This window comes from Helicoverpa zea, chromosome 8 (assembly GCF_022581195.2).
Source record: "Helicoverpa zea isolate HzStark_Cry1AcR chromosome 8, ilHelZeax1.1, whole genome shotgun sequence".
Lineage (NCBI taxonomy): Eukaryota > Metazoa > Arthropoda > Insecta > Lepidoptera > Noctuidae > Helicoverpa > Helicoverpa zea.
The window spans coordinates 2,196,140-2,208,535 of NC_061459.1; the positions used below are offsets into that span (position 1 = coordinate 2,196,140).

The 12,396-nt window shown below is 33.1% G+C and overlaps 1 protein-coding gene across 7 annotated transcripts in view; it reads right to left on the reverse strand.

Annotated features, from left to right (window-relative positions):
- The window catches only part of LOC124632846 (DNA-binding protein D-ETS-4-like), a 40,885-nt gene that overhangs the window by 17,417 nt on the left and 11,072 nt on the right, over nt 1-12,396 (reverse strand). For 2 of the 7 annotated variants that reach the window (XM_047167835.1, XM_047167831.1), the window contains exon 1: nt 5,738-6,073. The exons of 2 other annotated variants lie outside the window; for them this stretch is intronic. In XM_047167835.1, the coding sequence (XP_047023791.1) occupies nt 5,738-5,806 (69 nt within the window). In that variant the 5' untranslated portion in view covers nt 5,807-6,073. Of the gene's footprint in view, nt 1-3,298; nt 3,320-3,357; nt 3,638-5,737; nt 6,074-12,396 lie in introns of those variants that run through there. 3 more of the 7 variants (XM_047167833.1, XM_047167838.1, XM_047167836.1) reach the window with 3 other exon arrangements.

Consider the following 12,396-nt stretch of genomic DNA (forward strand, 5'->3'; position numbering starts at 1 on the left):
TTTAGACATCTGTTCATCAACAAAAAATTGCAAACTTTTACTCAAATATTATATAAACTTAGCTACAATAATACAGTAACGACTTAAATATAAAGTCGATCAATCGATGAATTAAATAATTTATTTCGCTTCAATTCAACTTGTCAAACACTAATGAGTAAATCATGAATTTGTGACCGCACAAAAAATGCCTAAATGCAAGTCACTTCTGTGCGTCAATAGTAAGTATCCGACTAGACGTATATCCGTACTTCCGAAGATTGAAACCACTGATTATAAATAGATCATAATCTATTATTATTTACTAAGAAATATTCAGACGGATATGGGATTTTACAGTTTTTACACACTTTATGGCGAAGCATTTGTCATAATTAGCGGCATTTCTGGTATTTCTAGTTTGTATTACTTGAATAAATTAAGAGCAGTTATAACAATGCAGGATAACCCGATGTGTACGTATAGTTTCTTATTAATATGTTGTAAAATATGGATTATTCTGTTTTAGAATGACACAACATGCATATAGGTAAATTTGTATGCATGCTGACTAGGTTTATACAAACTCGATTATCTTTTAAATTAAACACGCTAATGGCGTATTTATTTATCCACGATATATTACCAGTAAAGACAATTGTTTAGTCTCAAAAGATTACCTAAATATAGAGCATGTTCTAACAAAGCGACTATTTCTTTATAAATAAACAATCAAGCGATTGTTGCTATGGCAAGATAGAGTAGGCAGAAAATAAAGCCAATGACCCTCGGTTTTAGCTCACAATGAAACATTATATGAGTGTGCTGTATAAACAAAACATTAAGAAAAATATTATTATGAAGTCCGTTAGTCCATCAAAGTTTCTTTTGCATATTAAAGAGCCTAGATTGAAGCATTTTTTATTATCAAATATTGATTGAAATTTTGAGTGCATTGATTGCGAGAATACTAACTATTGATTGAAGTTGCTAGTGTATTAAAATTGAAAAATAATAAGCCTAAGGCTTTATTATAAAGTTCTATTTTTAAACTGTATCTATTACGTCAAAATGTAACCTATAAACTATTTAAAAACAACAATAGCCAACCTCTTTAATAACAATCGCAAAACCTATAGGAAGTGTGTGTTCCGTTTTCGCAAAAAATGGCCGACAAAATGCATTGACGTCATTACATTGTCGACCAATCAGCGTCGAGATCAAGCGTGACTATACTAGACCATGATACACTTCAGACCTTGGGTTTCCCAAAGTTCGCTCACCATTTGTAGCCATAAAAAATGCTTCTGTGCTGCATACGAATTGAAACTATTTTAAATGTTTTTTTTTCGGTAGATTCTAAAATTGGTAGTTTATTCAATTTTCGTACGATACACGTGTAAGTTAGGTAGAGTAGGTGATAAGGCAGGCAAGTAATCATAGATAATTTAACGATAGAGTGGTATTAAAATTGAAAGGCATTTTGTTAATAGCTGAAGATATACCATATGATGATATCATTGATGCTACCTATAGATATAGTGGTAAACTTTTTAAGATATAAAACCAGGTGCAGATATTTTAGACAAGACTATCTCAAAACAAATACGTAAAATGTGTATTTTAAACAAAAACATCTTGAATGAAATAAAAATTAGTCTACAGTCTTATTTACCACAGATCTGTTGCTAAGCTAGAAGTGGCACAAAGCAGACTACCATCTGTTACAGGAAAGTTTTCTCACTTTGTTATTGCAGTTGTATTAAACAAGAAACAAACTGTTATAGCCAATAACTCTTCTTGTTTATAAACAGTGATATATCTTTGGAAAAGTATTCGATGAATAGAATGTATGGTTTGTAACTTTTATGTCGATAGTTTTGTCTTATGTTTACGAAAATATAAAATTCTGAGGTCAAAATAGCTAGAAGATTTTTTCTCATTTTACTTAATAAATAAAAAAAACATTTAAAGATTGAAGTTCTAAAATGTTTGATAAGGTAGAGCATGCTGTGTTTATACTGATATGTAGGAAAACCGTGTACTGCCAAGAATAAAGGTAGAATTAAGTTACCTATACGTGTTAAAAGAGGTTCTATTCACACCAGTGTTTTTACCATTGTGTAATAAAATAACATCAGACTAGTTGAATAAGATTGTCTGTGTGAGATAATGTTAAATTGCCCATTACTTGACTTACATGCCGTTGGAATACCCCATTAGGTTTAACACCTATTTATGTACACTTGACTTGCAACTATCAACCTTAAAATTAGTAACAGTAAGGGTCAATATTGAAAGTTCAAATATTTTTCCGTAGCCACTAATATGAGTTCAAGGAACCCAAAAGTTATCGCTACGATTTTGCTACGAGATATTTCGTAGCAGCCTACGCGGTCATCCCTTCCATTCGAATATTTGTTTTTATTTTTTTAATGCAAGGAAGAAGCCTGCATGACTGATTTAGGAGTCTGGGGATCCCAAATAACTAGATAACTGTCTAAGAGCTGACCTAAAGTATTTCATCGTTAAAGTATACTATATTACATGACCACACCATTTTCAGGTTCCTATGTATTTCAATACAACACTTTATTTATTGGCTATTGCATGACAAACCTACAAACTGAATCAAAACTCATTTTCACATACAGTAAAACAGTAAAACTAGAAGTATTATATAACATAAATACCGGTGCAACACCGTATAAGGAATCAAAGAATCGTTATTATACATACTCAGTTTTTTATGAACTCCAAAGAAAACATGTCAGTCTAGAATTCTATTTTAAACTAGACAAAATACGATCGGATTTCCCCAAACGTTAGTTTATCGCAAACGGATGTCAAAGTGTTTTATTTATCGTTGACTAACGAATTTTATTAGACCCAAGAGGATGTGAATTGTTTAGGCTGTGGGAATCAATTTATTTGTCTCTCGATTAAGAATAAGTTTTATAGCCAAAACTAAAGTTATAATTGTTTTTGTAAAGATTATCGTCATGCCTTAAACGAAGTTCAATAAACACCAAATCCGATTTCAATTATAAACTTTAATACACGATTGTTTGTCTTCCAAGTAATAATAAAATAATAAGTATATAACCTATACACAAACTACGCATCTATGACCAAACATATCTATAGAATGTGACCGGCTTTCAGTTCCTTGACACTACTTTTTGTTTTGATTCCGTTACTTCATAACCTCAAAATTGATACTGCAACGTGTTACATAACTCAAAGGTACCTTTTCGTAAACAATAACAATATCAGGTAAGCTAAAAAATTCAGAGATCCGTGTAAGAGTCTCACTCACTTGGTTCCTCTAGGAGCCCCACTCACTGAATGTACGAATGTACCTCTAAAAGCACTCACACAGTCAAATATCCGAACAGAGCTGCGCTTGCGTCGCATCCATTGCGAAGAGGTTATAATGCCGGCCGGCGAACTCCTTGGTACGTCGATTCAAATTTCCCGCCACAGTTTTTTTATTACACTACTCTATTTTAAATATACTCCCGGTTTTTTTTTGGCAACATGAGTGCGTGTGTACGGCGGATAGATCACACAGCCACTGAGCGCTGCGCCCGCGCACGAAGGCTTTGCCTCAATGAGTGGCTACGTCACTACGGGAAGTACGCCGCCACTAAACTAATATAACAAAATACTTCACATCAGAACAGCGTCGTACAACGTCATAACACAATTAATTATAGTTTCTATGACGTTTTTGAGAATCGAAACGAAAGACGAAATTAAAAAGTGATTTGGTTACTGTTCGATTCCATTGTGTTTCGTTAATTTGATATCCTGTATCTGGTCTAATTTGAATGTTCGACAAAATTTTCCGTAAACTTTATGCCGTTGACGTGATAATGCAAGAAATTTTGTTTATTAATAACATTTGGGATTGTTAACAAGTTATCAGCGTCGGCTGTGACCCAAAAAATGTTTAACTTGGTCAATCTTATCTGCAGTTATTTAAATATTTAGATTATTGTTAAGTTCAAATAATAATGGGCGTTTCATGATAAATTTGAATCATTATTCATGGGTATTTTAACGATATTTTTTTTATAGATTATAATTTATGGTAATGTCAACATTAATAATGCACTATTCAGAGTCTGCAAGATAATTATAACAGCGGAATGTATGTGAAGGTACTATGATATAATATTATGGTAATCAAATCACCTATATCTCGATTGCCATGACAGTTATGATTACATAAATATTAATATAACAGGGGTTAACCCACCCTCATTGATATGGGTAAATGAGTCGTGATCTAAGTGATCGTGAGTGACGTCATAAAACCACCTTCCGCACTTCATTCATTCAGTAATAATACTTGATTACAGACAAAGAAGGCGTGTACGTATTGTACTCACACACACACGCACACGTTAATTCTTACACGTGTGAATTCAAATACACATTTTGGTCGCACGGTCTGAATTCAATTTAATTCATAATTATCATTACGATTACCTATGAAATATCGCAGTGATTATTATACTGTATGTAATCGTCCAATGAATGACTGAATTGCAGTATGAAAGACATCAACGGGTTGTACTTTTTTCTGCGTGAATTTTTATGCAAAAAGAAAGTTGTAGTAGGTAAGTCTCTATTTTTATAATAGCTACTTATTTTCATAAAGTACCTAAGATGTCCTGTTACACTATGTACTATTAGATGCGGAAGCTGACAATGGTATTTTTTTTCCAAACTGACCAGTAGTTATTCTTCGACATTTTTTACACGAAAACTAATTAACAGAAAAGGTAACTGTTTATCAAGTATAAACAATACCTTAAGTGATTCGCGAATCTATTTTTAGCCAGTAGTTATGTAAGGGGGAATGCCGGCTGGTTAAGTCATTGTTGTTGTTTTATGACACTGCGAAAACCCATTCATAAAGCACCCACGCTTAACATGTCGTGTGCAAAATATTACATTGAGTATTTTGTGTGTAAACATACCTGAATTGAATTGCTACTTTGTATGAGTGGGTGGGGCAAGTGTAAATACCATTTATCATACGATGTCAAGTGATGTAAAATTTAAAAATAGGTAATTTTTCTCTAACTAAAAAATAAGCAGAGAAATAAATATTATTTATTCCAATTAATTTTAACAAGTCGGTACACTAATTCAAATTACCTATTATAAATATAACTAACAAAGTTAACAAAAAATAATTAATAGGTATACAAAGGTATCATCATTTATCCTAAAATCTTGCTTTATAATTAAATTATCCTATATAATTTTTATTCACAAAATATTTACATTAATTGAAAAAAAAATCCTATATAATTATTCTACAATTATATAGGTAATTATTAACACAAGAAACAAAATTATTTTAAAACACGATGCATAAAAATACTAATTAAAATGTTATAAAATACACATTAATAGCTAATACTAAAAGGCTTTACAACCACCAAATTGTTGCACATTTCGAAGTGACTAAAATGGAGAGAAAATCCATGATTACGTAATTGGTAATCGTAATGATGTCACCCTGTGTCATCATTGTTGAGTGTCTAGTGTATGGGTGACATATTAATAAAGAAAATAATTAACAAAAAATCACAATATTTTTAGAAGAAAAAAAATTATTTAAAAAGAGCATATTGGTTAAATTACATGAAAAAAGTACATTCATACATGTGTCTGACAATCTTAACGGCGAAATTATTTTTTATCAAAAAATTTATAAGATAATAATCTTCTTAATTACCTGATAGTTCTCAGCCACAAAATAATGTCCTCCGTAGTTTCGCCAGTATTGATCCCAAACAGACACCATTCTTTTTTTCCAAAAATACCGCAAAAATGTCCGTAAAAACTTAAACTAAAAATAGTTTTTCCACCAATATAAAAATCACAGATTTTTATTCAAATAACTGATTTTATTTTTTATCGTTTTGATTACATTTATACAATAAATATATTTACATTTTATTTTATTTAATCAGTATTTTATGAATGGCTTATTCCGATCGAGGGCCGCGACTGTCTACGTGGAAAGACGTAATTCTTTTTAACATTTTATCATTTTACACTCGATAAATATATTGTTTTATCGGGCCATTTTATCGTAAGGAGCAAAGGTCTTTTTTTGATAAGATAGTGCAAGTTTTTCATAATAGGAGCCTTTGGAGGAAAAAAAAAATTTTAATGTAACTAGGTATTATTTTATTTTTTATCTGATTAAAACACCATTTTTTTTGGTTCCCGTGAACTTGTTAATGTCAAGAAATAAAACTTATTTATCTGCTTTGATTTTGAAGAGTTGACATAGATATTAGATTTTTATCTATTTTATTATCTTGCTCTTGCTGAATAATGGTGACATTTGTGAAACCGAACCTATCTTTTTATCATCGGCTAAACTATTTATCTGTTGCTAAATTATAAGTGAGTCATTAATTGAATGCCTAATGATTTTGAAAATGATTTAAAGTAATGGGTACCATTTTAGGATATTGAACAAACACATAACTCGTTTACTAAGAACAGAATCACTTTTTAATTAAAATCTAAAATTAAAAGTTAGCATATTGTTTTTATTTGATCAATACAAAATTATTCTCAGGTGTTATTAATAAATGTATAATTTTTATTAAGTTTTAATAACTGGGCAGTTCAGACAGTTAACTAACACAGTTTAAGTGCAGGTTTAACTGACACCGAGCAAATAAACCTAATATGTATGGACTTAATCGCTGTTTGTTTAGAAATCAGTATGAAATTAAACACAGGTGGGAGTGTAAAATTAATGCTTAGGGCGTGTTATTTGACTGATTATAATATACTGATAATGATTTGGCTGATATTCATTAATATTCGTTAATATCATTAATAATATTCGATATTTATTAATATTCGTATTATCATAAGTTTTATGCTTTTACATACTCGTTATAATCTTAGCAATAATGGGCTCTTGGTATCAACTGATTATTAGTAGCTAAATCTTTCAATCAATGGGCATAATCAAACTAATGTTTATATTTTAGGCGGTGAAGTAAAATATTTATTAATATTTATTAAGCCGACATATTACCTCAATATGAAGAAAACTTTTAGTAATTTTACTAACCATTTCTTAACACTTTTCTTGAAAATAAACATTCCAAATCAATTCCACAGTACCTACAAAACTTTATTACCCGAACATCAACTCTAAACTCCACCAAACACTAAACATTAACACACCTATAAATAGATTTAATTTAAACAACAGCCCATTGTGTAATCCGTCCGATATTTTATTGTCATTCATAGAGTATAAATCTTTGAGGTTACCTTGACCACATAGTTTTCCCGGCTTAGAGGCAGGATCCGCTTGGCTTTGAGGAATCAATCGTGAGTTCATTAGCAACTGCACGAGTCGCGGGTTTTAATGGTCTGGTGTTACGGATACTGGGTACCATATACTTGTAGTGTCACGAGGTGAGAAGGTACTAAGTTTGATCTATTATGACATAGACGAATAAAGGGAATATCTTAATAAAAGATTTACCATAGTCCTTGCGCGCAAAGGGCTCCAGAAGAAACAAGGGTGGGTTTTTGTAAGTAAAAATCTGACACCTAGATGGAATGATAAAGTAGTGACTAAAGCCTTTATGTCTTGGCAGCAGCCTAGAGTAAAATTCACACAGAATGTTCTAACTTGTAACAGACCTCCTAAGGCTTATTTTCCCTTTTGATAGGGCTGGTATATTATCTCACAAGATATACTTTGTCTGCAGACATTTTGGTTAAATCTGTTTTTCTTATCTAAAGAGATGAAATCACGACTAAAAATATTGGTATACTTTAAACCTTATCAGGCATGTACTTTGACAGGAAAAATTGATGAGATAATCTCAATAACGTATAATAGGGCAATGCAGTCACGTATAAAATTAATAGTATACGCATTTGTTCTGTATTTAGAACACAGAAATCCCTAATGGTGATTTGTATAATAATTAAACTTAATAAGATTGTGCAAACGTTTCAGATGTCACGTACGGTTAGTTGATGAGTGGAACCTTTTTTAATTTTCCATGGTGTTAAGTATCATTTCGAAGTTAACATTTTATCTAGAGACGAAGAATTTAATTAGGTACTTTTGATATCTATACTAATATTATAAAGAGGAAAACTTTGTTTGTTTGTTTGGTTGTAATGGATAAACTCAAAAACTACTGGACCGATTTTAAATATTCTTTCACCATTAGAAAGCTATATTATCTGCGAGTAACATAGGCTATATTTTATCCCGGTGCGGGCAGTAGCTCTCACGGGACGCGGGTGAAACCACGGGAAAACGGCTAGTTAGTTATATTTTTTCTCAGCGCTACTTTTAATGGATTTTGAAAGACTTAATAATTTTTAAACGTTGTCAATAATATGCTAATTTTTTCCTTTAAATAGTATTTCAATGCATCTAACCTTTTCATAAAAAATTTCTTACCGCATTTTGTACTCGACAAAATGACTATCTTGCACCTTCCTATTATCACAAAATGTAAAATACACATAAAGTTTGTTGACTTAATCAAGTGTAAATTCGTCGAAACCGTCATGTTTTTGACACAGATTTTTTAGATGATACTCGCTAAGTGTTGCAGGTCACGTACGTACACCCCGATACTTTTTATCTTTACTATAATATGTAGAATGTGTGTGTCATCAAATCTGACAGGGGGTCGCGTTATCATGACTGTAAGGCAGCTATCAAGTTAATTTGATGCGCTATTTATGAGATACTAGTAGTTTCCCGTGGATTCACTCGCGTCCCGTGAGAAACTACTGCATGTATCGGGATAAAATATAGCCTTTATTATAGTTCGGCCATTCAGAGAATGCGTTCCTGACACGTCGCGATTGAACTGACGACGTAACTTTGCAATGGCGTTGCAGTTACGATAAAAATATTTTTGCTGGTTGTTTACCGTTTTAACAATTGAGGAGCATTAAAACAACATTATTATATCAATAATCAATGAATGTAGTTACGTCGTCAGTTCAATCGCGACGTGTCAGGAACGCATTCTCTGAATGGCCGAACTATACTCAGGGATAGTATAGCCTCATCAAATCTGATCAGTAGTAAGAAACAAAAAATATCTCGTCTTTATTGTATTACAGAATATGGTCAACGTTGTCATTTGATAACGGGGCAATAAAATCATAAAACCAAGACTTTCTTTTTATGAAAATTGTGAGAAAATTATTACTATAAAATAAATTAAAAACTGTTATCTGGTTCATGAACAAAATTATTTTTCAGTAATTAGTAAGTAATTGCCAAGCACTCTGTCGAAAGTTTGCTAAGTATAAAATTACTAATCAGACACTTACATTAGGGCATGCAATACCGGTTTACCGGTTTCGGTTTTACCGGTAAAACCGCCCATTTTCGTGATTTTTAAATTACCGGTAAAAATAATATGTAACCGGTAATTTACCGGTTTTTACTTTTTCCTGATAAAATATAGCAATTGTTCATTTGACGTCAAATCTTCATTATGTAGCCTGAACATAATGTAATATTGCATACATTACATATTGTAAGTGTTAAAGTTGCTGTTTTTTAGGAAAGTAAACTTATGTGGCTCCTTAACTATCTCTAGGTTAGAAACAAATATTCTTTCTCATCTTAATTTATAATATCTAAACAAATTTTATTCATTCGGTTATTCTGATTTTCCTGTCAGCTCATATTAGGTAAAAATGTAGGTTACGCTTATTTTACCTACTCTGTGACCTTACAGAGCAAGGGCTTTTACTTCACCACCATGCGGACAGCTCTGAGGACAAGGTGGAGCACACAGTCCAGGTGTGCACTGCCTGGGAAGAGTAACGCCCAAGGGTAACGTGTCGTCGTCGAGGCAATAGGCGCGGAACCTCTCGCGTCCGGTCCTGGTTCAAGCCATGGTCCGGAGTGAATGGGAAGCCGTCGCCTCCTTCTGCGAAGCAGTCATGCTCGAGAAGGAGACGGCGGAGCAACTGCGAGTTCGCACCACTCATCTCAGCCGCTGTAGTGGAACATGAAGACACCACGGGCGCCGAGTATCGAGAGACGACTCCCGGCCACCGCAGGCGTCGGTCTTTGGGCGGTGAGTTCGGGTGGCTCATTGTTCCTCCGTCTGCATAGACAGCAGACCCGACCGGCGGCGCGCGTTGTTCCACGCGCTCCTCAAGGAGATATCAGCAAACACAGCGGGGCCCAGCAAGGCCAATGCCTGCTGGGGCTGCGGGATTTTTCGAAAGAGTTACCGCGACCCTGGTCCATAAAATGCCTACGATGTACCATAAAAAAGGTCTTTCACTTCAATGAAAGAAATATTTTTTTTTTCACGGTAATTCTTAGCGTTTATCCCGTCTTGTGACAGGGTCCGCTTTCCGTATCTTCTTCTTCCACTTCGCTCTACCCTGGACATCTTCCTCTTCGAGTTCGTAGATTTTCATGACATTCATTACGACATTCAACCAACACTTTGACCGGGTATATCGAGATTGAGTACATAACATTGGCGATGTATTCAGTTGGTCTCTTTTTTACATGTCCGTACCATCGCAGCCGTTTCTCTTGCATTTTGTCGGCGACATCGCATACGGATGGTACTGACATGTTTTTTTGTTACGGCCACAAAAAATATTTACCACCTTAAACCTTGTACTTTTTTTTTTTTTTTTGCTTTTAGACTACCCAACGTTATGGTTATAATATCACATTTTAAAAAAATACAAAAATTACCGTTTTACCGGTTTACCGGTAAAAATATTTTTATTACCGAATTTTTACCGGTAAATTTTATTTTACCGGAATTGCATGCCCTAACTTACATAATAGGTATTATCTTAAACATAAGAACACTTAAGTAATTAAGATTTTTATTTATAATTACTTATGTAAACAGGTGCATGAAAAGAATGCACTGGCGAGCAAAAGAGAATGTAAAAAGATACTTAAAATATGTTTGAGTTTATCTTTGCAATTTAGAAAACATGTATCAAAGAAGTTTAAAATATTCATCATTTTAAAATATCCAACTTTAAAATAATTGACAAGTCATTCCATACATAATTCAAAATCAAACTACTTTTCACACACATTTCCATAAACAAACCATCGGAATGCGGTTCACCCTTACAGAAAACGAGATGACTAGCATACCACTACATACATATGTTCATAAATAGGTACTACTGAAATTCACACCTATATACCCTCACACACACACTCACTAAAACATTTACCCACACTCATACTTATAGTAGTACTACTACATACATATATAAATACTACTGAAATGCACACCTATACACAGATACACACATATATATATTTTAGGTACATATACGTATAGAGTATCGTCAAAATGTACGCTAGCATGAAATGTTTGCGCGGCGAGTGAGTGGAACCAGTTCTCAAGGTCTCAGGTTTTCCCCGCCACTTACAAAATGGCGGATTTGATCTTACGATTATTGCATTACTTATGTTTTGTTTGTTGCTAGGTTGAAGCCTTGGAAAACAAGGGGATTATATTGAAATAATTATTTGTTAAATAAAATTTGAGGTTATGTTTTTGATTACTTTAACATTTTTGCACTATGGTTTATCGAAATCTTACCTATATATTTATAAAAAAGAATACTAAAACGTCCACCGTTTAACCTTTAGTCACAGCCATGATTGAATTATTCAAAACAAAAAACAAATTTGAATTCAAAATGGCTGAACGTAAACCATATTTCATTTCGAACCACGTGCGCGAAACTAATCATAATCTTTTGTTTTATTATTAAAAACTGGTTCCAAATACAAAATATAACATGCAACATGAACAATTTGACACGGTAAAGTTATTGAGGTTATCAAAAGGTCAACCAAAATATCGATGATCGATTCACGAAAGCTTCGCTACGTAGAAGTTCTGGCGTTCGTCAACAGATGGCGTTAGACGCATGCAAGAGCTTACTGTCAAACTGTTTTAAAATACACAATATTCACGTTCAATTGGCTGGATATTTAATTATTTACAAAAGGTTTTAAGGCTTAATAAGTGAACTTTTAATACAAAAGCTCATATCAATTAAGTCTTAACGAGTTAATAACGGCTTTGTTCGAAAAAGTACTCAGGCTTATCATACCTACAAACAGTGGTCACAATTATGCGTAATAATTACATGTAAAACAAGGTCGTACACACAAACGTAACATTATACAGCCTGTGACGCAAAACAAGTTTCCCTTTCACCGCTGCGATTGGGCGGCGCGAGCGCATTCGATCCATAAAATCGGTACTCGCCGCCTACTCGATTATTCGTATCGATAAATTTGATTTGTGCACGATTTTCTTTGTTGTGCTTTAGCTCGTACATGTTTGGTGATTTTAT